This window comes from Lynx rufus, unplaced genomic scaffold (genome assembly GCF_022079265.1).
Source record: "Lynx rufus isolate CCGP_SWC_20201006 ecotype Redwood Valley unplaced genomic scaffold, mLynRuf1.p SCAF_23, whole genome shotgun sequence".
In the NCBI taxonomy this organism is placed as follows: Eukaryota; Metazoa; Chordata; class Mammalia; order Carnivora; family Felidae; genus Lynx; species Lynx rufus.
In genome coordinates, this window is record NW_025814838.1 from 2,166,613 (window position 1) to 2,192,674 (window position 26,062).

General features: G+C 49.1%; 1 protein-coding gene across 2 annotated transcripts in view; it reads right to left on the bottom strand.

Moving 5' to 3' along the window:
* Positions 1 to 26,062, bottom strand: part of SGF29 (SAGA complex associated factor 29) — a 31,121-nt gene that overhangs the window by 1,141 nt on the left and 3,918 nt on the right. Inside the window, exons 1-8 of one of the 2 annotated variants that reach the window (XM_047087729.1) lie at positions 25,237 to 25,346; positions 9,707 to 9,795; positions 7,239 to 7,314; positions 6,471 to 6,543; positions 1,528 to 1,592; positions 500 to 629; positions 280 to 426; positions 30 to 65 (exon numbers count right to left, since the gene is read on the bottom strand). In XM_047087729.1, the coding sequence (XP_046943685.1) occupies positions 30 to 65; positions 280 to 426; positions 500 to 629; positions 1,528 to 1,592; positions 6,471 to 6,543; positions 7,239 to 7,314; positions 9,707 to 9,795; positions 25,237 to 25,345 (725 nt within the window). In that variant the 5' untranslated portion in view covers position 25,346. Of the gene's footprint in view, positions 1 to 29; positions 66 to 279; positions 427 to 499; positions 630 to 1,527; positions 1,593 to 6,470; positions 6,544 to 7,238; positions 7,315 to 9,706; positions 9,796 to 25,236; positions 25,347 to 26,062 lie in introns of those variants that run through there. The other variant, XM_047087730.1, reaches the window with a different exon arrangement.

Below are 26,062 nucleotides of genomic sequence, written 5' to 3' on the forward strand. Positions count from 1 at the left end.
CATGGTCCCGCCCTGACCAGCACACTCACTCTTTGCCTTCTTCGTCGATGTCATCTACCTCATACCTGGCGAACAAAAGGAAAACGGTGGATGCAGGGAGGTGCGCCAAGTCGGGCAGCCACGAACGGGGCAGGGAAGGGGCCCAAGGAGCCTGCTCCACACACCGTCCCCGTCCCCACAGGCACCCCGAGGGAAGCCCTTCTCCCATCCTGCACGTGGGGGAGGGGCAGCCACACAGGTGTAACGGGAGCGCAGACGGAGGCGTGGGTGTCGACTCACTTGTTGGTGGCATGGCTGTAGCTGACCACCTCGGCCAGGATCCACTGCTCGTCCCCATCCACAGCCTTTACCCGGGCAGCCACCTTGTCTCCAGGTTTGGCCACGTAGTCGCCAGAGGCTGGAATGGCCCCACAGAGGGGCGGGGGCCTGAGGGTGGGACAAGGTGTTAGGTCCAGCCCCTCCCACTTATCAGCTCCCTCCACCCCGGGCCTGCCCTCACTTGTCACCAGGCTTCCCGATCCACAGGGGCAGGGTCATGGCCGACTGCTGCAGCAGGGTCATCAGTACCCCCCTGCGCATGGTCTTCCGAGGGGGCTCCGAGTCATTGTACAGGCCCGCGATCTTGGCCGCTGTGGGAAGGAAGCGAGCCCCTGAGGCACCGGGGACAGGGCGCCTCCCCCAGGCCCACCCGTGCACTGAGCTGCCAGTGGAGCTCGGCCTGGAACCCCAGCTCCCGAGTTAGCAGCAAGGGCCCAGATGGGATCCCGGGCCCCTTCCGCCAGATGCCCGCAGAGAAACACTTGCGGACTACTCTCACGGACCGGTGAGATGTCGGGTCAGGGGTGTCCCTTGGTGTGAAGGACGAAAGAGGGCAAAAAGGGGGGCTTCTGAGATGCTGGTCACATCAGATGTTCAGTCAGTGAAAATTTCACAGAGCTGTGTGTACAATTAGGTGTGCTTTTCTACTATTAGAATGTGCTGTTATTCCACATAAAGGTAAAAGAACTTTAGGTTCCTTAGACCCTTGACCTCCTCAGGCATGGCGCCACACACCCAGTCAACCTCACACGGACCCTGCTGGCGGTGTGACACGTTTGACGGGGGAGGCGACTGCCCGCTGTGGGCTCACGGTAAGAGAGGTGGGAGAGCCGGGGCCGCCTGAAGGGATCTGGAAGCCAGCACCTGTGTAAACTCCATCCTAGGACGGCCCTCACAGAGCAGCCAGGGTTTACGACAGAAAGAAGTGCGAGTGGAGGTAGCGGGAAGGAGGCACCTGCCCAGGCCCAAGAGGAAGGGAGACGAGCACGGGTGGGGGGATGAAACCTTCCAGGTCTGCACAGGGACGCTGGGGAGCCCCTGCCTCTGAGCAGGGGAGCGTCTCCATTCCCTCCCAGACCCGGGCTGCACAGATGCGCTCCCCCCGTCGGAAGTCCACGGAACGAGCACACAGGGCTGAGGCTGCAGGGAGCCGTGGCTGCTGCTCTCAGAAGCCTCACTCAGCCTGGTCAAGACGCATCTCCGACTCACCGATCCGCCTTTCCTCCAACAGAGACTTGATTTCTGCTATCTTATCTAGAGCTTTCCGGAGAATACTGAAGGTGGGGAGAAGGGAGAGAAGGCGTCAGGATGAAGCACAAAGCACAGACTTCCGTCTCTGCTTACAGCAGGCTGGGTAACTCAGATCAACCCTACTGCCAAAAACTATAAACCCTAAGTGCTTATTTATTTATTTCTTAATGTTTATTTTTGACAGAGAGAGAGGGAGGAGAGGAGAGGAGACAGAGTGTGAGTGGGGGAGGGGCAGAGAGAGAGGGAGACACAGAATCACAAGCAGGCTCCAGGCTCCGAGCTGTCAGCACAGAACCCGACGCGGGGCTCGAACTCATGAACTGTGAGATCATGGACCTGAGCCAAAGACGGACGCTAACCGACTGAGCCACCCAGGCACCCCTACTTATTTGGTTTGGTTTGTTTGTTTAATTTCAAGTAATCTCTACACCCAACGTGGGTCGGGGGTCACACCTCCAATCCCAAGATCAAGAGTCACATGTTCCACTGACTGAGCCAGCCAGGCACCCGCGTTTTTTTAATTTTAAAAGCATAAAAGAACCGATAAGGTAGTGAGAGGAAGCAGGCCAAAGAACCCAAGAGAATCGCAGAGAGGCAAGCAAAGCAGAGAGAACTGCATCTGACAAAGCCTGAAGAAAGCATGTTACAGGTCTGGCTGCTTTGAACAGTCTGGAGATTCGCAGGGTGGAAGTTAAGGCTCGGGGTCTGCCCACGCTGGGACGTGTAAAAGGAGACACTCCAGAGGATTGTGGGGAGTCCTCTCAGCTCAGAGCAGGGGTATGGGTAGAAGGAATCTGTCTCCGAAAGGCCACAGCCCCAGTAAACCTCTGGAGTTAACTTATGGGGTTCCAGAGTGGTTGGGGCCCAGGCAATCCAGCAGACTGAACACAGTTCTCGCTGGAGGAAGATTTCTTTATCCTAGATCTTGAGGACTCTTCCCCAAAAAGTATTTCAATAGGACTAAGCAGCACAGACTCCATTTTGGGTCATTTATTCTCCTCTCCCATAGCTATTCCTCTAGTAAACCTTTAGTAAATGCCCCTGTAGTTCTGAAGGCCTTCATTTAGCAGGAGGGAGACAAATAAGAACACAGCACGATACAGCCTCGCAGCTGTGTCCTGCTGGGTCCCAGGCTCTCGTGGAGCTTGTCAGGCAGATGGAGTGGGGCAGTCCAAAGCAGGGAGGGGTGGACATGTCACCTGATATGCCTGCAGCATCACAGTTCAGCACGGCCGGCACAGGACACAGGGAGGGCTCAGCCAGGGCCACTGCAGGCCGGGAGCACTGGGACACAGGGCAGTCAGGCACCAGGACAGGAGGGGAGTAAAAGCCAGGAGGCCAAAGGGAACCTGGGAGTCTGACCATTGCTGCTGGGCCTGTCTGAAGAACACAGCTCTATGCAGTATGTCCTAAACTGTACTCTGTGAGACATTAATGGAGTGGGTCTCAACCACATCAGAATCCCCTGGGGAGCTTTAAGAAAAAGAATCCCAATTGTTGTGAACAAGAACCATAAACAGATGCCAAAGCTAAGAGACAGCTTGACCTGGAATATTTACATAATCTCGATGATCTCCCATAAGAGACTTACTAACTACACAATGGAAAACGGCCATAACCCTGGAAAAAAGTGGACGAGACCTCCTTCCTATGGAACAGGTCAAGACTAGAGCGCCACCTCTGGTCTGCAGCCTGGAACAACATCTACGCCGCAAGCGCCTGCAGCCAACGGTCAGCTGTCCAGGGCCCCGCACCTGGTGCGGAAGGACCGTCCTCAGACCACAAATCATTCTCTCCTCTGGGGACCTGCTGTGTTAGCCTGGGAGTCGTTCAGGCCCTTGGGAAGCTAACCTACACCTCTGCCTGCGCCAGCCGAGCCAGGGCTAAAACCATCTTCCCCAGCTGGAACTCGGGGTGGTTGGAAGCCACTGTCTGTGGCCAAAGTATCACTGAGGACCCCATCCCTCCCACTCTTGCGGAAGGCCTTTTGCACTAAGGCTAGAAAACAATTTGTTCCTGCCTGGGAATGGCTGCCTATTTCTGGAAAGTGAAATCTTTGATCTTGTTGCCCTCTGACCTCTGCAGCCAGTGTGCAACCTCAAGCCCTTTAAAAAAAAAAAAAAAAAAAAAAATTGTTAAATGAAGACACAGGCACTTTTCCATTTTCTGCAAGCAGGAGGATGAAACCCAGCCGGGGGGCAGGAAAGAGCATGTGGAGGAAAGAGCAGCAGCATGTTAAGGAGTCAGCTAGCGGCATGTCACGGGACTAACTCCTGACGCTGGCTCTTGGCGCCTCTTCAGTTTCCTGAGGGCTTTAATTAATCTGCTTGGAGATGTATGGGTGGAGGAGAGTGTCGCGGGAACACACCGTGACATGTGTTCCCCATCCAGACTCCCAGACTCGGAGCCTCCCGCAGGCAGGGTGGCACTTCGCCCCCTCACGTGCTCCCGGGCCCAGCACGGCACCCGGTGCTGACAAGGACTCAGAGTCTAGTGAATAAGTGTATGAACTTTTGACAGTCTGAAAAGTAAAGTGGCAGAACTGCAAGAGGCTGGGCCCTGAAATTAGGAAATAAGCTTCTAAGTGTTTAACTCCCGGTGGGTCAATGGGAGAGAGGAGCCCACACCAGACTGGTTTCTGAAGCAGTCACTTTCCCAGCAGTTAAGCTTGGAAGGGCCATTTGCCTTTTACTCTCTAATGTGCATGTCCCTCTAACTCATGCCAGCCCAACTCCAGTGCAGGTGAGCGGGAAAGGGCCTGACGATGGCCAGATGACAAACTTGCACATCAGGGAGAAGAGGCGGTGGGGAAGGGTGGGCTGGAAGGCCGGCTGGCAGTCAGAACGCTCCGTGCCTCCCCCTGCCTAAGTCAGCCCCACCCTTTGTTCTCCTCCCCAGACCAGCACAGGGAGCCCAGCTGGTGCCTCTAAGCTAAAAAAAAACCCTGGGATCTTCACCTTCCCCTGTCCCAAATGATTCCGATTTTATTTTTTTTAATTTTTTAAAAATGTTTTTATTTATTTTTGAGACACAGAGAGACAGAGCATGAGCAGGGGAGGGGCAGAGAGAGGGGAGACACAGAATCCGAAGCAGGCTCCAGGCTGTGAGCTGTCAGCACAGAGCCTGACGCAGGACTTGAACCCAGAAACCGTGAGATCATGACCTGAGTTGAAGTCGGATGCCCAACCGACTGAGCCACCCAGGCGCCCCTGATTCCCCCAGTTTTATTTCAGAATCTGCCCTTGAACCCACCCTTGCTTCTCCATCCCCACAGCCACTGTCTTGGCTCAATCCCATCACCTCTTGCCTGATCTCCTCACTGGCTCTGAATCTCACCCAGTCTACCGTCCACACAGCAGACAGAGGTTTCTCTCCTTTTACATCCTCACTGGCTCCCTGTGGCCTCCAGGATAAAACCCAGTTCCTGGAAGCCCTCCACATGTTGCCTTGCCCTTCCCAGCCACACAGGACTGGCTCTCAGTCCCCCAGTGCACATGTCCAGCGGGCACTCTTCCACAGCCTCCACACACTGTCCCCTCTGCCGTGTCCACCTGCTGACCCCTACTTCAAGTCTCTCCTCCTCCCCGCGGCCATCCCAGGCCTGCAGGCACAGTGAGCCCACCTCTGCTGGCCCATCAACCACACTGTCCTGTAACTCTTTTCTTAGGGTGCCTCTCCTTTCCGGACCGTTTGCCCTTGAAGGCAGGGTCTTCGCTATCCTCGTGTCTCTATATGTGGATGGCCAGCACCAGACACAGGTGCCAGCAAAGGTTTGTAAAACAAAGATGACAGCAGGCGACGAAAATCTGGGACCATGAGCACAAGGCAGTGTGCTCATGAAGAGCCTGACGGGAGGAGAGGAAGATCTGGAACCACTAGAAATGTTTAGGGTGCTGGCCATCACCACATGTGCAGGCCAGTATTTAAATGGAGCCCATAACTCATTAGTGAGTTGTGAAATTAATTTCCTGGGTAACAACCAGCATTTAAAAAAAACAGAACAGAGGATACCTGGCTGGCTCAGCCGTAAGAGCATGCAACTCTCGATCTCTGGGTCATGAGCTTGAGCCCCACACAGTGGGTGTAGAGATTACTTAAAACAAAACAAAACAAAACACACACACACACACACACAAAGACATAGTAACAGTACAAACTATTTCTTGTTCCAGTTCTATGATATATGTGCATATAAAATAAATGTGAAAAGACAGTCATTAAACCATTCTAGCATGGTATCCAAGAATATGGACTTTGGGTCTAAAGTTGGGCTCCCCCACTTACTAGTTGTATGTCTTTTAGCAGATTATGGAACCCCTTGTGTCTTAGTTTCCTCATCTGTAAAATGGTGGCTCTGAGCATTGAGATAAATACATAAAGTACTTGGAATAATGCCTGGCACAGTAAGGCCAATAGGAATCTTTATTAATATTATTAACATGATGATTATGTATTTAATATTATTTTTATTAAGCCACAACAGAAAATGTATTTCCTACCACAGGTAATGATCAGAAGTTTGAAAAACACTGGTCTTAGGCACTATATATACAACCGTCTCATATGCTGACAATTCTGTAGATGGTTATTATCCCCATTGTAATGATGGAGCAACTGAATCTCGACGGAAGGGCCTGCTCAAAAGGTCACTGTGGCTGGTAAATGGCAGTGCTGGGGTCTGGTCCCCACCTCACTGCCATCTATAAAACAGCAGGGCTATTGGGAAAGAGAGGTCCAAAAGTGGGTTCTAGGGAAGGCAGGCCCCCAGGGACAGCCTGGGGAGTGGGAATCTGCTTATCCGTGGCAGGAAAGGCGGCTGGGGCTGTGGTTTGCAGGCTTCTGGAGCCCAGCACACGGGCGGGGAAGGGGAGATGAGGGCAGGGCGGTGGGACAGTACTCACTTGCACTCCGCCTCCGCATCGGCCTTGGCGGTTGTATAGAGCCCACGCAGCTTTGTCCGGTAATAGGGAGAGACTGCAAAGTGAACAGAGAAAGAGGCGTGGGCAAGGGGCAGCTGGTGGTCACGTGGCCCTGCTTCCAGTACACCCAAATCAGACTTCCGGAGGCTTACAGAGGCCACGGGCCAGGGTGTGAGCTTTATTGGGTCAGAAGTGCTCTCTGAGGCAGATGCCCATGTTCGACGAGTTCACATTTTCATATGGTACAGATCACATCATTACATGTCAGGAGAGGACTTTCTAATCTCTGCCATCGCATGACAGAAAATACGTGTCAGCACAGAGGAAGACAGACAACAACTCTCAAAGCTGCTCAGGGTTGGAAAGCACCAACCCAGGAGGCTGAGCATGAGGGCCGCTGGGGCATGTGCAGTGCACGGGAGGGAAGCTCTCTCTAGAAAACACCAGCCTACTGGGGATGCTTGTGTGCCCAAAGGGGTTCCCCTGGATGCAGCCTCATTTCACTGATGTCCCAGTCCCTAGAATTGGGGGATTTTAAGGCTCCTTAGTGCTAAGTCATATGCTATCTGTTTCCTGGGTCACCATATATCACACAGCCTAAGGGAAAACTGTCCCTCTGGCTAAGGAGCAGTTCATTTCGGGTTGTGTAGGTACATGCAAAAATCCTGTCCAAATCCTGTCCGACACTAGTAACAGTCAGGTTCCCTGTCTCGGCCCACACCCCTTTCTCTTGTGAGCCCAGCTACTTACTCTTGTTCTCTGTCTGCATCCGCTCATGGGTCTTCTGGATGTTCACTAAGTTGTGTTCGCTCCGTGAACGCTCTTCCTGCAAGGGTGAGGTCAACAGGCATGAGGGCGGCCCTTTGTCCTGCTGTGGCACCCTGCATCCCAGGCCAGAGGCCCCAGAAATATTTATACCGGCATCTCCTGACCCTTACTTTTCAGGTTACATCCTACTACAAAAGACTTCATTTGGGAAGGAATTTCCGGGAACCGCTCCCTTCTGGGCCACATGACTGTGTGGTGCATGGCTCCCAGGAGATGGGTCCCTGTGTAACTATAAACCTGGATGACCGAATGCTTGGAGAGGACCCTGATTATAATGGACCAAAGTATAGCAGCGGCACATCCAATAGGCCGTGCACAAACACACACCACTCTTATTTTTGTGAATGAAAAGATATCTTTTTAAATGGAAAAAAAATGGCTTTCTGATAGGATTAAAGCAGCAGGCATCACATGGTGGGTCCAAATTCCCCTGGGGAACCTTCTCGCCCTGAGGTGAAGAAGGTTTGGAGAGGCCATTTGATACATTCAGGCTAAAATACATCTACGTGTGGCCACCATACATCCAGTATAGGGCACTCAGCATTTTGGAGTACGAAATAGGTCTCCTCACTGCACCCAGGCCAGTAGACAACAATAGCAACAAAATGCGTGCTGGAGAAAGTACACTGGCCCACAGACAGAAAGGGTTTTAGGGGAGACGGGTGCTAGTGTGTGCCTTATGGGACAATTGAATACACTTTTAAGGAGAAGTGGCATTCAGAGGAAGACTGATTAGTAAAACGAACAGACTAAGGTGAGTTCTCTGGTAGGAGGAAGACAAGGAGTGTGTGTCCACCTGGAAAGATGAGGAGGAGTTAGTGTATTGGGCCAGGTCAATCCAACAGATAGTGCTGGATAATTCACGGACCCATGTGTTGTTGGGAAAGGTTTGCCATCCTGCCCCTCAGGGCCTCTTGGCTATTTTAATCTAGACGGGGGCTGCGCAGCCATGGGGCAATGGCCCTCCATTCTAGCCACTGAGCTCCAAGGACACACCTGGGGGAAGCACGGGTTTCTAAACCTGTGGCGGCCCTTCTAGGGCACCTGTACAGGGCTTTTATAATTTATATTGATGCACCATGACTACCTTGATCCAAGAACAGATCAAAATAAGACATCCTGAGGTACAGCTGGCAGAGGTAGGGCTGTTACTTTGAGTATCACTTAGGTCTTTCCCATAGGGAGGAGGTGAGCCCCGCTGTACAAGGGCACACAATGAAAACCAGTCTCTTTACAAGCCTGTGAGCTGCAACAGGGTGACTGGCTTTGTCACCAGAACCCAGAAATAACTGAATCGTGGCCAACCGTAATAAAGCAAATATTGTAAAGTATACTTTTATTGTCCAGGACAATATCTAGTTAAGTACGATATTTAGTAAGTGGGCAAGGCCAATTCCGGTGGGAAGGCATAAGAAATAAGTCTATAATTCTTACTAACTTGTTCTATAATGAAACTGAATTCTACCATGACCATAGTTCAACAGTGTACCACCCTGGTATCGCCAGTAAAACTCAACTGCCTTACGTAAAGAAGTCATATGATAATTCTGGTACCAGTGCCCAAAGGAACAGTTCAACACAAACGTATTATAAGGCACAGACAGGAGTGGATGAAGGGGCGAAATGGGTAACCAAATTAGTATAAAAATATGAAAATGTATGTAATGGCTCAATAGGACAGGCTGTTTCTTGAAGTCTATCCCGACCCCACACCGGCTCCTCCAAATGTTAGGCATACTCGTGTTGACACTGCTGCTATAGCTGATGTAGAAATGCTGTATTAAATGTAGATGCTCCAATATCATTTCGCTCTAAGGGAGCCTAGGCCAAGGGCTGGGGACGGGGGGCTGTGCCGGAAAAGTTGAACTCAACAGGCCTGTGTTTTCAGATCCTGCACATTCCAAAAAAGTTTTGGCCCTTGACCAGCTCCTGGGAGAGAACCTCTGCCTGCACTCCTGGAATATCCTGCCCAGTAAGAGTATCTGTGTTCAGCTGAGATAAGAGGGTGGAGGGAAAAGAGGAATGGCCATAATGGGTACAGGGCATTTTTGTCAGATGATGTCAACATTCTGAAATTGATCGTGGTGATGGTTGCACAACTCTGTAAATACACCAAAACCACTGGAATCGGACACTTGGAACTAGTGAACCAGATCTCAATATAGCTGTCATTAAACAGAAAGAATCACAAAATCCTGCCCCTGATAGAAAATCCAGCAGGAAGGGTAGTTATACCCCCACATTCTCGTTCTTAAAACGCATTCTTCACATCACCTGGGCTCCTGCACGTCCAATCTCTCTGAACACAACCCTCCCCACCCCCCACCCCCCACCCCCGCCCCTGCCACTCACATGCTGCCCTCCAGGAGCCAAGGGCTGCAGCTTTTTACCTGGGTTTGTTTGATCAGCTGATGGAGCTCCGTGAGAAGTTCTGCAATGCGGGAATCAGCAGACACCAGGGCCATTGCATACGGGGTGCCTGGGGTGGAGAGGAATAGGAGAGAACCCTGTTAGTGGCTGTTACAGGTTCATCGTGTCCTCCAAAAGGTATGTTGAAGCTCGGAATGTCAAATGATGACCTTGTACCAGAACATACTAAAACTACAGGAATTTCATATAATTTCTAGAACAGTTACAGCATTTACCCAAACCACATAACCTTTATCATCATCTCTGTGATACAGCTTCCCAAGTAGCTTACCATACCAAATAAACCAGCCTAATCAGTCAAAAAGACTTTATTTAGAGTTTGAATCTTGGGAAGTTTCATGGTACATGCCTAAACAGGATCATAGATCACTATAAAACTCCATATTTAACTAACCAAGCTGACAATAAGAGATCATTTCAATCTTAGTCATGATTACATACAAAGTTCTTTTCAAAGATTTGCCTTGACAAACCTTCTACAACTTTCTTTTTCACTCAGGCTTTGTCCTAAGCCTTCTCTCTCTAAATAAACAGTCTCATTTTAGGACAAAATTAGTTTATTTTTCCTCTCAACAAAATGTATTCTCATTTCTTGTATCTTCCTAACACATTTCCCACTTTCCTACATACAGAGTTGAGTCTCTTGTTAAGCATGCTTTGTTGAAAGATTGTGCTATGGGAAAACATGTTTTTAGAAATTATGAACTATATTCATAAATTTGCCAATCTAAAGAATTCTGGTGTAGCAGACAGTTCACAATCGGTTACTACTTCATGTTCACTGGAAACTAAGGTTTCTAAGTTAAAATTCTATTAAACATAATTAAGGCTGATGGAAATGATGAGGAAAGCAACCCTGTCAGTTTCTCCACAATAAGAAGCCAAAAAACACAAACCTATGTTCAGAAAACAATGCTTTAGGTATTTTACCTTATTTAGAAAGGTTATGGATATCCAATGAATTCAATCCAATTTATCATTTAACTTAGCAAAACTTTAAAACTTTCAGGTTACTGGGGCACCTGGGTGGCTCAACCGGTTAAGCATCCAACTTTGGCTCAGGTCAGGATCTCATGGTTTATGAGTTTGAGCCCCACACTGGGGCTGACAGCTTAGAGCCTGGAACCTGCTTTGGATTCTCTGACTCCCTCTCTCTCTGCCCCTCCCCTGCTTGCATGGGTACTCTCTCTCTCTCAAAAATAAATAAACATAAAAAAAAATTCATGCTACAAAAGATCTTGAAAGCCATTAAAAGTTTTACCTAGAAACCTTTCCATTTATTCAACCTACCTACTTGTTCGTAACCATTATCCATGAAAGCTTTATGAGACAGTTCATGAGATCGAGCCCCACCTCAGGCTCTGTGCTGTCAGCACAGAGCCTGCTTGGGATCCTCTCTCTCTCAAAATAAATAAACTTAAAAACAATAAACAAACTTAAATTGACTTTACATCAAAATATGTTGCACCTGTGCCCACTAAAAGTCAATCAATCTGCTCCGCACCGTCCATGTTACTTGGGGTACCTGTGGGGAAATCTGAGGGGTGGTTTAAGTCCAAGGGAACCGTTAGGCCCCTTCTTGCTGACCTGGGAGGTGTTTCGGTTTGAACCTCATAAGGAGATGGCCCAACAGCTTGGAGTGCTCTCCGCTCCTTGACACTGAGAGTAGGACCAGAAACCACTGGTGCCACAGGCACTGAGGAGGGTGCAGGAGCCTGTTAGGTAAGCCTTGCCTAGGGTGGAGGGTGGTGCAGAAACAGGAGGAGAGGGAGGAGGAGGCAGAAGAGGCGAGGTGCTGCCTGCAAGGCTGGAGGCGATAAAAGCCCAAACAGAAGAAAGAGACTCCCGGTCACCAGACAGAAGAACAGATGAACATTTTCTTTCCCCCAACAAAATGTGAAAAAAGGCAGTCTAGTCTGGCCAGACAATACAGGCAACCCCCTTGAAACAAAAGGAGTTTCAAAAGCTGCTCGGGAATATTCCTTAAAGTCCTCATCCTGAGGAAGACCTATAACAGACAATTGGCTCTGTTTATCACAGCCATTAACCTGGAGACGAAGGAGGGAGACGCCTCCACGTACAAGGATCAGGCGACATTCATCCAGGTCTCTCGAGACAGATTTCAGATCTGACACACAAAAGCAGCACCAAAGAGGAGACGAGTAACTCAGGAAAAAGCGGCGGGGGGGCTGTACAGGATCCTGGCAGCAGCCTGTTTACAAAGAGACAAGGTGGGTGGGCACACAGAACAGGACAGAACACAGGCTTGTGGCGGATTAACAGAAGTACAAGGCCTAAGGCAGGTGAGCTGATGGTGGATTGAGGAGTGGAGGTGGGTGTTCTCAGGGCCCCTAAAAGAGCACGGACAGATCAGGGTTTGGGTACAGATCCGTAAAAGCCTGACCATATGGGATTTCGGTCTATTTTTCTGGTCAGTCTTCCCCATCCTTTAGTTTATACTGAGGCCGACAATGTTACAAAGAAGCCGACGTGGGAAGGAAGCATACAAGGTGCCAGGGTCAAACTGGTTCTAGTTTCTCAAGATGCATCTCAAGGCGGGGTGGGATGGGATCAAGGATTTAGAGGAAAGAAAGTTGACAGTCTCCTGGGCTAGAGGCGTCCCTGCTGAACCCCAAGAGTCTGGAGAGTCTGGGCCCTGGGACATCTCCCTGGAACCATCACGCTATCATCCCTGATGCAGGTGGGCATCCCCAACCTGCTGCCCTCTTTGGCCTAGCGTGCCCCCCAAGAGGGAACCCCTGCCCGTCCTTCCTTTCAATCAACATGCGTGTCCTTGGGAGAGACAGGAGAAGTCTCCCCTGTACTGAGATATAATCTGGCATACTGGAATTTTTTGTTTCCTTTTGAGGCCTTTCCCCAGGGAGATCAGAGAGAGAGAGCAGAACAAAGAGTGACTAAGCAACTGTCCAGCACAAGGAAGGTGAGAACCTCACCGATGAAGACGGTCACTCGACCTGTTGTTACCCTGTCCCTTCATGGCTGCCAAAGGTGTTGCCGTGTGAACTGGGGAGACCCCGATCCCTGGAGCCTTGACCCAGCCAGACCTAAAGCGGATGCTGAAGGTTCTTGGTCTTGTCTCAGGAAGGAGCTCAGGACAGACATGCAGCACAGCAGATGAGTAAAAGAAGTGGGGAGGGAAAGGTTATTAAAGTGAAAAAGACACTCTCGAGATGTGAGAGCAGGCAAGCTCGAGAGAGTGAGCTGCACGCCCTGGCACTTGGGTTTCTATCTTTTATTGGCAGTGTTAACTAGGGGGCAGTATTTATCCTTTGGGGTGGGGAGGAGGGTTCGGCACTTTTTCTTTAAATCCAAATTAACTCCATTGTGTTAGGAGACGGGGAATCCTCTGGGACTGAAGAAGCTGATCCCATCCATAGTTACATTAACTAAGAGTCCTTGACCAAAATCTCCCTCGGCTTCTGAATGGCATCCTATCAGGAACACTGCTGAAGCTTCCTGGGGTTCAGGGCGGCAGGAGGCACCCTCCCCTGACTGCTCTGACACCCCTGTACTACTTGAGGAGGGATGTGGGCCTCCCTCCACTTCCCCTATTGCACCCTAACCTGCAGTAGGTGCGGGGAGATGGACTGAAATGCCGCAACCATTGAGGCTGCCTCTTTCCATTTTGGGGGAGTCGGTAGGCTTGGTGACCAATAATGATACCCTTCATAAGCCTCTGGATCTAGTAGTAATGGATGGGGTGGAGGTCCTGGCCTTTGTTTAGAAGGGGCAGCCATTTCATATCGAATTACGCATGAGATATCTAAGGTACCTTTACCCCGAGAGCAGGACCAAGAACACCAAACAGTCGATGGGGAAGGTCAAATGAGAGACATGAAAAGATGGCAGTGTGGAACTCCTACCTACCCCGGGCAACTTTCTCATGAGTTTCAGCCGTGATCCAGTCCCAAGGGAGGGGTCCCCTGTTGGGTGAGTGCCCCAAATGGGAACAGCTCCCACCTGTCCCTTTCGGGAAGCACACAAGAAGATGTATCTTGAATTTTATGCTCATCGAGGGATCACACTGGTCTATTTAGGGGGTCTGAAGGTTGGCAGCCACCCTAATGACATGTATGGCCATCCCAAGCCCAAGAAGACAGGAGCTCCCGGGTGGCTCTGTCGGTTAAGTGTCTGACTTCGGCTCAGGTCATGATCTCATGGCTCCTGAGTTTGAGCCCTGCGTCAGGCTGTGTGCAGACAGTTCAGAGCCTGAGGCTACTTCGGATTCTGTGTCTCCCTCTCTCTCTCTCTCTCTCTCTCTCTCTCTGCCCCTCCCCTGCTCACACTCTGTCTCTCTCAGTCCCCAAAATAAACAAACACTAAAAAAAAATAAATAAATAAACCAGTAAAACAGGGAGAGCCTGATTTCTGACCAACGCTGTTACGGCCAAGGTACCAGTGTCCAGCTGGGGGGCAGAAGTTTGTCCCTCCCTGTAGTGTAGCCACAGGCACAGGTTCTCTCCTGAGCACTTGGACAAGGCACATTCTGGAGAGTCATACTATTCAGGACATCTCCGAAAAAGAACAAGTAAGAAACAAATACTGGGGGTAAAGAAGACTTACCAAGCCACACTGAAGCTCCTGAATTTCTTTCATCACTGTCCCCGTACAGGCTACCAAAAATTATGTGGGGGTTGAGGCCAACAGTAAAGAAAGAATTCTTGAGCCGCTGACAGTGCAACTTACTAAGTGTATTTAAGTAGCATGGGAACCCGACCCATGGGCAGAAGGTGCTGTACTTTTGCTGTGTGAGGCTGGTGGTTATATATACTCAGTAATCAAAGGGAAGGAGGCATGCTGGGAATATCAGATTACCAAAATTTCTTCGAATTTCTCTGAATGTCTACTCGTAAAACTACTTTTGCAAGATTCCTTTGTCATTCAGTTCGATATTAACTATTGGAGATATAGAGGCAGTCGCGAGACCCTTACAGAATGTAGTAACCAGCATGTATTTGATCTGTATCAAAACTATGCAGGCTTTAGGTCAGCTTCCTGGATAAGGGTAAACATCTTCCTGCTTCAGTCCCTCATCATTTTCAGTGCAATCCCAGCTGGCTTCTTTGCAGAAATTAACAAGCTCATCCTAAAATCCATTTGGTAACTCAAGGGACCAAGAACAGACAAAACAATCTTGAATATAAAGATGTTTTCCCAATCACAAAATGCACTACACAAAGCTATAGCAATCAAGGCGATGCAGTACTGGCATAAGGATAGACCTATCGATCAATGACACAGAATCGAGAGACCAGAAATAAACCCTCATACCTACAGTCAATTAATTTCCAACCAGGGTGCCAAGACAACTAGAATAGTCTTTTTGACAAACAGTAGTGGGACAACTAGGTATCCATATGTAAAAGAATGAATTTCGACCCCTTCCTCAGACCATATACAAAAATGATCTGGGGCACTTAGGTGGCTCAGTCGGTTAAGCATCTGACTTCAGCTCAGGTCATGATCTCATAGTTCATGAGTTCGAGCCCCACATCAGGCTCTCTGCTATTGGCACGGAGCCTGCTTTGGATCCTATGTCCCCCTCTCTCTCTGCCCCTCCCCACTTGTTCTCTTTCTCTCAATAAATAAACTTAAAAAAGATCTGAATAGACAGTTCTCCAAAGAAGATATATAAATGGCCAAAAAGCACATGAAAAGATACTCAGTATCACTAGCCATCAAGAAAATACAAATCAAAACCACAAGGAGGTATCATTTCACATTAAAAAGAGACAACAAGTGTTGGTGAGGATGTGGAGAAATCCTACGAATGGAGGAAAGTGGTATTGTTCACACAAAGGCAGATATGATTCAACAATAAAAGGAACGAAGTATGACACATACTACAACACAGGTGAACCTTGAAAACCTTATGCTAAGTAAAAGAAGCCACACACGACAGACTGCATTACCTACTGTACGATTCCATTTAGATGAAATATCATCTAGGTAAATCCACAGAAAATGACGGCGGGGGGGGGGGGGCGGGAGTGTGGTTAGGGGGAAAGGGACTGTTAATGAGTATGGGGCTTTTTAGCCAGGGGATGACCACGTTCTAAAACTGATTGTGGTGACAGCTGCACAACTCTGAATATACTGAAATTCACTGAGTTGTTAATTTTAGATAGATATACCTCCCCACGCCCAGCCACCAGCCTCAGGTAAACACTAATCTATTTCTGTTTCTATAGATTTTTTTTTAATTTTTTTAAAATGTTTATTTATTTTTGACAGAGAGAGAGAGAGAGAGAGAGACAGAGACAGAGACAGAGCATGAGTGGGGGAGGGGCAGAGAGAGAGGGAGACACAGAATCCGAAACAGGCTCCAGGCTCTGAGCTGTCAGCACAGAGTCTGACATGGGGCTTAAACTCATGGACAGCGAAATCACAACCTGAGCTGAAGTCGGACACTCAACCGACTGAACCATCCAGGCGCCCCTCTATAGATTTTCCTATTGTGCACTTCATTTATTCTCATTGTTGAATAATATTCCTCTGCTTGCATACACCACACTTTGTATATTAATCCAACAACTGATAGACATTTGGGTTGTGTTCACTTTTGGCTAATGAGAATAACACTGTTATGAACAGTCGTGGACAAGCTTTTCTGTGGACATGTTTCCATTTTCTCGGTCTATACCCAGGAGTGGAACTGCTGGGTTGTATGGTAACTCTAGGTTTAACCTTTTGAGGAGCTGCCAGACGGTTTCCAAAGTGGGCGCACCATTTTACATTCCCAGCAGCAAAGCACCAGGGTTCCGATATCCCTACATCTGCAGCAGTGCGTGTAACTGTCTTTTCTGATCACAGCCCTCCTAGTTGGGTTGAAAAGTTAACTAGCAGTTTTGATTTGCATTTCCCCCATGGCTAATGATGCTGAACGTGTTTTCACCTGTTTATTAGCCATTTGTGTGTCTGCTCTGGAGAACTGCCCTTCACCCATTTTTATTGGGTTGTCTTTATTTTTGTCTTTGAAATACATTTTTAAATGTCTATACAGTCCAATTTATCTATTTTTCCTGATTGCTTGGGACACAAGACACGTTTTCCCACATGCAACACTATTTTTTACCACCACAGCTTTACATAATACATTTTAATACAGGGAAGAACATGTCCCTTAAAAAAAAAAAAAAGTCCAGCTGCATTAGCTAGAATCGCATGAAATAATGGATCTCGAGTTTAGACAGTTTAGAGATTAGAAGCGTACAAACTTGAGAATGATCAGCATGAAGGAACTGATCTGCTGAGTGAGAAAAGAGGAAGGAGAAAGACCCCCCCCCAGTGAGCTACAACAAAGGTGAAGGTGTGGACGGAAGGAGAGCTCAGTGGAAAGATCCCAAGGAGGATGGATTCGCGTGGAAAAGAGTTGTTCTCTCCCACTAAGTAAAGCAGGAACCCTGGGTGGAGCCACCTGCCGTGGACCTGCCCACACCGGTGCACGGTAAAATTGGGGCGAGCCCCACAACCGGACGGGTGCATCTGACTTTACGCTGTGCCACCACAAACACCGGCGGCAGGCGTGCCCACAATGCTGTCCCGTAAATCGGTGTCGTTCCCGGCAAGTCTGTCTGACATTTCAACCTTTCTCTCTCTTTCAATGTTTTTGCTGCTGCCCTCAGACCCAGGTCTGAGCCCCCCTAGCTGAAGTCCCAAGTTCCCACTCTGGTCAGAAGAGAAGCCAGAGACCCTGTTCCCACCATGAACAGGACAAGCTAAGTGCAGCAGCACCGGTCACCTCTGCACTTAGTGAACAGCAACCCGTCATCTGTGCTCTGAATCCCATCTCCTCTCGGGCCGGCTGACGCCCCTTTCCTACGCCGTATGGCACACGAGCATACTTTAGGAGAGCCCATCTTAAAAATTAAATATGTAAGAGCTTCCAAACCCCACACTCCTCTCCAGCTCCCCACCTCGTCTCTTCACGGCAAAACTTCAGAAGTGGTCCAAGCCCGTGCTTCTAGTCCTCGCCCCCATTTGACTTCGCAACCCACTTCAGTCTGGCTTCCGTCCTCCCCAGCCCAGCGATGATGCTCTCGGGAGAACCAGGAACCGCACAGGTCAAAGAATTAGATCCTTCCCCTGCCTGCATCCGCTGGACACAGGTGCCCACTGCCTCTTCCCCTGGCGTCAGGGCCTCCCTCCTGCGTGGTCAGCCTCCACTCCTCTCCTGCACCGGCCTCTCGCCGGCCTGTCCTGCAAATGCTGGCGCTCCTTGGGGCTCGAGCCTGGCCGCCACCGTATACACTTCCAGGTCTCTCCCCCACCCCACCCTGCCCTGGCCGCCACCCCATCCACCTGCCCCCAGATGTTACAGGAAAGGACTCGGGAGTGGTCTCAGTCAGGACTTTACTAGGACCTCAGGAAACAGGCAATGGGAGAGACAGGAGCCACCATGCAGGAGAAGCACATGTACACAACTACCTCCTGCCAGAGCTGTGGCACCAGAGAGGGTGGAGGCCTGAGGGGAAGGCAGTGTGGATGCGGGGTGGGGGGGGGGAGCTTCAGGTGGGGAAATGGGAGTACGCTGGCTGAGGGGCTTCTAGAAGCATGCTGAGAACAAGACCAAGGGCCAGAGAACAGGGCTGCATCTGAAGAAGACACGGGCAGTTGAGGGACGGGATCCGGCCCTGAGATACACACAGTGGCAGCCCTCATTATTTGCGAACATTCCTTCCAGCCCGTCCCATCTACAAACACTTGACATGGAGGTCCCTTCCACCACCCCTCCCCTCCAGAGAGGCTGAAGGGCATGCCCTTCCTCCAAAGCTTACACTTGCAAGGATCAGCTCAAGCCTGGTCTTGCCTGACTGTCCCTAAATAAGCCAAACGTGTCTCCTGTTGGACTCTTCCTATCTAGACTTTCCAACCTACCTTTATAAACTGGCTTTTCTTCCCCAACCAGACTGGGAGCTCCTCAGGCAAGAACAAACACCTCTGCTTTCATCAGCAATCCCCTCACATCAATAACCACCACTGGTAAGTTGTGTCAAGGACTTGGCAAGAACTTGATAATAATTCTACTTGACACACCACCTCTCTCCTGCCCTGACCCTCTCCCCACCCCCCGCCCCCGCAGTAAGGTCTACTGTGAACTTCCCACATCAACTCTCCCAAACTTTGTTGTTAAGCAAAGGCTTCTTCCCTCGTATTATCAACTATGAGCCACATGGCACCACCTCCCAAATCTACCTCCAGCCCCCACAGCTTCCCCAAGATTCAGAACCTTATTTTCATGCCGGCTGGACAGCCCTACCAGAGAAGACCCCAAATCCCTATGCCTGACACAGACATTCCATGTATGAGTCTCTCCTATACGCTAGAAATTTTCTACTATTTCAGAAAGATTTTAAATCAATTTGTCCAGAAACCATTCTTTTTTTTTTAATTTTTTTTTCAACATTTTTTATTTATTTTTGGGACAGAGAGAGACAGAGCATGAACGGGTGAGGGGCAGAGAGAGAGGGAGACACAGAATCGGAAACAGGCTCCAGGCTCCGAGCCATCAGCCCAGAGCCCGACGCGGGGCTCGAACTCACAGACCGCGAGATCGTGACCTGGCTGAAGTCGGACGCTTAACCGACTGCGCCACCCAGGCGCCCCCAGAAACCATTCTAAAATACTGGTGATGGCTGTTCAAATCAGTGAAACAACAACAACAAACCAACAATGAATCGTGCACTTTGGGTGAATTGTATGGTATGTGAATTATAGCTCAATAGAACTTAAAAAAAAAAAAAAAAAAAACCTGTATGTCCAAAACCCAACTCATCCCTCCCTACCCACTCCACCCACTCCACCCCTAAAACTCCTGTGTGCTAGCTCGCTCCTTCCCTGCCGGCATGTCCAGAAGCCACTCAGCTGCCTGTGCTGAAAACAGCTGTTTTCAAACCACCTTCTCCCTCAATCCCCTGTCCAATCGGTCACCGCTCCTGTTGACTCACTGCCCCCTTCTTAGCCTTCAGTCACTGTTTCCCACCACACCAATGGCCTCCCGGTAACTTACACAGCACCCCCTTCTGCATTTTCCTCTCCATCAAATCCACCCTCGACACGGCCGCAGCACCACCCATCTGAAAGACAAGCGTGGCCATGTTCCCCTGCCAAACGCTTTCAACCCGTGCCTCCAGGGTACATCAAGTCCTTACCCACAACACAGACTCGTCGGAAGAGGCCTCCATCCCTGGCCCCCCATTCCTATCTCCTCTCGTTACCCTGCCTGCCTCACACTTCATACTCCAGACGCTTCACACTCCTGCTTTTGACCACACACCATGTCACATTTCTTATCCCCATGCTGTTCCCTCCATCTGGGATGTGCTTCCTGCAAGCAGGACGTCCCTAATCCTCGGCCCAATTTAACTACTTACTCTCTAGGATCTGGCTCATATACCATCTCCCTTCACCAGCCACGGTCAGAAACCTGTCTCCTAGGCTAACTTGTCACCTTTCTCTGTGGCCTCGAATTATCCTGTGCATCTCTCTACCATACATAGTGCCTATCAAATCATATTCAAATTCTCTTTGTGTGTTTTTGTCTCCTCTCTTGAGGGTGGGGATCACTAGATCCTCGATACCTAGCACAGGGCTCCACACGTACCCACTGTCCTCATTTTCTATTCCCGACACAGCATGGCTCCTCCCGCCCAGTCCCCAGTGATCTCCTGTTAGCTCCTGGAACTTTCTGCTGCCCTGAACACCTGACCACATGCTGCTTCTCAAAGTTTGGCTGAGCTTCCAGGCCTGCGGTCCCTCCTATTTCTCCAACCACCCTGTGCGGTCCTTCTGCTGCCCCCTCCTCCAACCCACAGGACGGCTACTCCAGGACGCCCCTCTCAGTCTCTAAGCTCCCTGGGTAGCTCATCTGCTGTAAGGCCCCATATTCTGAAACTTCCAGATTCCTCCATCAACCCTGACCCCTCGCCAAGGTTCCCAGCTCAGATTTTGAGCTGCCAGCTGAGGGCCCGAGATGCCCCTCAGACAACTCACACTTCCTGCTCTGCTCTGCCTTCCAGATGTGGTTTGATGGCACCCATCGCTGCCCAGCCAGCCTCCCAGGCCTCACATCTCAGAGGCATCCACTCCTCCTTCTTGGCCATCTGCAACCCCACATCTCCCTGATCCACCCCATTCCATTCCTAGGGATTTTGCCTCAGAAATTTCTCCCAAACCCGGCCCCTCCCTTCCACCCCACCTGTCACTGTCTTAGTTGGGGCTCTCATCACACTATCACAATATCACCCATTGCTGTGCCTCACTGTGGCTGGACACAAAGCCTGTTCCTCTTAAGGAAAAAAAAAAAAAAAACCTTTAACATATGCACATAATAAAAAAAAATTCAAATGATTCCAGAAGTACAATGAAATCTCCCACCCCTAGAAGTAACCCCTACTGTTTCTTGGGTATTTCTCCAGAGGTATCCTATGCATACACAGGAAAAAAAGCATGTATCTCAGAAAACCTTTTGCAAATGGAAGATGCAGAGACAGACAGACACACACACACACACACACACACACACACACACACACACACACACACACACGTGATGGAGCTTGAAACTTTCAGCACACTGAAATTTGAAAGCTGACCCACGTGGTCTGGAGGGGAAGAAGGAGGTCAAAGAGCAAAGCAGTCAGGGCCTAATCTTGCAACAGGCAAGCAGCAGTGGGGGGTGGGCCCCGTTTTTGGAGACCTTTGGCCTCCGACACTCAGCCCCTATACCAATCATCGGGATCCCCTCACGTATAAATGGTGACTGGTAGTTTTTAAAATGCTTTCGCCTCCCCTCATTTCTATCCAGTGTGAAACACTGTGAAGTGCTGAGATGGAGAACAGCATTCCGGAGGGTCGCCTTGTCCGCTGGGTAGTGCCCCGCCGGGAAAAGCTCATCTCTCGATTATACAACGAACGACTGCTTTCTCTGGAACCAGTCACCTCTGCAAGTGGACCATCAAGCTTTTCCACTACCCGGATGCCCCTTCCCCCCAAACCTAACAGACAAATGCCAGCATGTTCTTCCTGCTCAAATGCCCTCTCTTCTTTGGGGCACTCCTTAACCACTCAGCAGTGAGGAACGCCCCTGGGCCCCAGAGCACTCTGGCCACACCTCTCTTTCCATTTTTTCCTAATTTAGCAGACAAAAAAATAGTATAACAATTATTAAAGAATTATTAAAGTAAACCTCAGCAACCTAAATGATTTTCGTTTTGTGTGCCGCTCCCTGTACATGCAATATAACTGCAATCAGAGTGCACTTGCTCTTGTAAAACTGTTTTCTATTTGTGTAGGAGCCCACTTCTAGGATTTCCAGCCCCTTAAGTACAAGAACTGAGTGTTAGTCATCTCTGTGCCTTGGCACCCGAAACAAAGCCTAGAACATAGGAGGGCTTGGCAGCTGTTTATCAGAAACTATTCTGGTAAACACAGGAAGAGGCAAACAGCATTCCCGCATGCCCAAACGCATCAAGTCACAAAAAGAAATGAAATACGCCACCAACAAGTCATCAGAGAAATGAACGGCCATGCATATTTTAGGAGCATTCCAAGGAGGGGAAAGGGGACAGAACAGGGAACATTAAGTTCTCATGAGGCCTTTTACTCACCCCGTGGGCGCTCCTTAACCTTTCTGAGTCTCCATAAAGACCAGAGCACCCACTGGAGGATTAACAACACAAGTGAGGTCCAGGCAGTGCCTGGGACAACACACACACTTAGTGGACATGAGTTTCCCCCTCTCTGTCCGCAGATGTGGCTCAGGGAACTGCCAGGAAAAAACAGGGACTATGCTAAGTCGAGCAAAGCAGTCAAAGGCACAAGCAAAAGAAAACACTGATGCATCCCGAGCCTGAGGGGAGCGGCTCTGAGCGGATGGCCCGCACAAAGACCACACCATGGAGGAGTGCTCTCCTGTGTGAGCTCTGCCTGCTGGGTGGCGCCTTGCTTGGGAGAACCACCTCATTTTATGATTTTACAACAAACTCCCACTAACTGGATCCAGTCGGTTGTGAACTTGGACTTCCCCAGAAAACATCTGCAACACCAGAGCCTGTGGGAACCAAGCACCGGGCACTGGAACTTGGCTGAAAGGCCAGAGCTCCCAGCTGGGAGGACATGGCTTTGAGCCCAAGCTGCCTGTTACCAGAGTCCAAAGGCCCCAGCTGATCTATCACTGTTCTTAACCCTGGGAGGCCAGGCAATCCCTGCAAGGTTTCAGGCATTCTTCTGAATTCTGAGGCAAGGCCCAACACTATACACTTTTTGGCTCCTAGCACTCTCTTCTTCCAACCGGTTTAGAAGCCACAACTTCCGCGGCGCCTAGGTGGCTCAGTTGTTGAATATCTCGCTCTTGATTTGGGCTTAGGTCATGATTCCAGGGTCATACGATCAAGCCCCAGGTCAGACCCATGCTGAGCGCAGAGCCTGCTTAAGATTCTCTCTCTCTCCCTCTGTTCCTCTACCCTGCTCATGTTCTTAAAAAAAAAAAAAAAAAAAAAAAAAAGCCCACCTTCTATTTCTACCCAGAGGGAACCACCATTCTGACATTTTTCACTATCGATTAGTTACACCTGTTCTAGAATTTCACTGAAATGTAATCATGCCATCCACCATCTTTAGGGTCCGGATTCTCTCAACATGTTTTTGAGATTCATCGGTGGTGGTATGTGTATCAGGAGTCTGTTTCTTTCCACTGCCCAGCAGCATTCTCCTGTATGAAAAAACCTGTTTCTTTAACCAGCCCTCGCTTTGGTGGCACCTGGGTGATTCCCAGTTCGGGGCCACTGTGAATAAAACTGCCATGAGCAGTCACATGTGAGTCTTTTTTCGGACATATGTTCATTTCTCTTAAGTGCTTAGGTCTGAGGTGGATACTTAATTTTACAGGAAACCGCCAGACCAGACCCTGTTCCTGAGAAGGTGTACCGGCTTCCCAACAACAACATATGGAAGTTTTAGTTGCTCTACATGCCCGATGACATACAGTGTTGTTGTTTTCATTTTATTTAAGAAAATTTAGCCATTCTAGCTAGTGTGAAGTGGTTTTCCATTGTGGGTTTAATTTAGACTTCTCTGGTGACCACTGATGCTGAGCACCTTCCCATGTGCTTATATGGCTTCCTTTGCATGTTCAATTCAGCGGCCTTTTAGTATATTCAAAAGGTTGTGCCACCATCACCGCGACCTAATTTCAGAATTATTTTCAGGACCCCCAAAGCCTGTACACCCCAAAAACCTGTCCCCATCAGCAGTCACTCCCCTTAGCCACTGGCAACTGTTTATTCTACTTTCTGACTTTACAGATCTGCCTGTTCTAGAGGCTTCATAGAAACAAAATCACACACTATGTGGCCTTTGGGGACTGGCTTCTTTCACTTAGCACAATATTTTCAAGGTTCATTCCTGCTATATATGTGTATTTCATTCCTTTTATGGCTGAATAATACCCCACTGGTATGGATTTTGTTTTCCCATTCATCGGTGGGTGGGACATTTAGGTAAAATGACTTTTATATCAAGAATCTGGAGGACAACTGGGGGGCTCAGTCGGTTGAGCATCCGACTTCGGCTCAGGTCATGATCTCGCAGTTCATGAATTCGAGCCCCGCATCAGGCTCTGTGCTGACAGACAGCTCAGAGCCTGGAGCCTGCTTCGGATTCTGTGTCTCCCTCTCCCTCTGCCCCTCCCCTGCTTGCACTCGGTCTGTCTCTCTCTTTCTCAAAAATAAACAAACACAAAAAAAAACTGGAACTCCCTCTGCGTGGCTATCTTTTCAAGATGAGTATCACGTAACAAGACATTGAGAACACCTCATCAGTGCCACTGATGGGTGGCACTGGGGGTCAGCTCCTGCTCCACTGACTCCAGTTAGTGGGTTTTTGTTTTGTTTTAATTTGTACGAGTTATGGTCATCGTCTGTGAGAGGGTTGGCCTGATCTGAGCTCCTCCATCATTACTGGAAGCAACCTCTCAGTGTGTGCCCATCACCTTTTCTCTCCATTTTGGTAACAGTACTCCCAATTTCTCCTTCGAGAAAATGTCCTTCACCTTGGCTCCAAGATGGGTATATGACCTGGGCCCACAAGAGTATTCCACTCTTTCTGACCGCCATGACTAGCTCAGGAAGAGGAATGTGACCTAAGTCTGGCCCAAATCAATTTAAGAGCTTTTGCTGGGGCGCGCCTGAGTGACTCAGTCGGTTAAGCATCCAACTTCGGCTCAGGTCATGATCTCACGGTTCATGGGTTCGAGCCCCATGTTGGGCTCTGTGCTGACAGCTTGGAGCCTTGAGCCTGCTTCGGAATCTGTGACTCTCTCTCTCTCTCTCCCTGCCCCTGCCCCCTAGTGCTCTGTCTCTCAAAAAAATAAATGTTTGAAAAAATTTTAAAAAATTGTTTTAATTAAAATTAGACAGAAATTAGGGGGAAAAAAAAGATCTTTTGCTGGAAGCTATCTGAAAAGAGATACCTTCTTTCAGTTGGTTGTTAACAGAGTAGCAGGGAAGCCTGGAACTGATGGAGGCTTTTGCCTGTCTGAGACAGAAGTCAACATGGAGAAAAGTGGAGCTGAAAGACATTAAAAGAAAAAAAAAATTCCTGGTGACATAACTTAGGTTTCGGGATATAACTGTGCCTGAGGCTGGTATACCCAGGACTTTTCAGTTAGAGTCTAATGGATACTACTTTTCTCCTTGGACTAGTTTGGGTTAGCTTTTTGATATCTGCAACTGAGAAGCCTAATAGGTAATTATAGGGACAAAGAACGTGTTAACCGCTAACCACTCAGTCTAAACCTGTTCTCTAGCACCTTGTCTAGAAGCCAAGGCCTCATACCAACAAATCCAAACATTCTATACTTAAACCACTCTAACATCAGTCCCACAGGGCTTAAGACAGAGCTTTGTTCTGAATCAAAGGGAAGGCAGGCATCTAAGACCCTACACTCAGATCCCATACTCTCAATGTAGCCACGCTCAACAACAATCTACATTCATCAATTGGTTTGAAAAAATTAAGGAGATGCGGATTTCTTTCCCCTACTACCTACCATGCTTCTAGACCAAAGCTTACATACATCATTCTCATTGAAACCTAACAATCGCCTAAGCACACCCTCTATAGCTGGGGAACCTGAAGTTCAGAGTGGTTAAATTATGCTTGGTAACTCAGGAAATAACAGGTAGTTACAAAACTGCAAACTCTAAAATCTATGTTCTCCCTCCCAATTTCAAACTTTGTAAGGACTTCGGCTTATTCATTAGCAAAAGAGATGATGAAGTAAGACCATTTCGTCT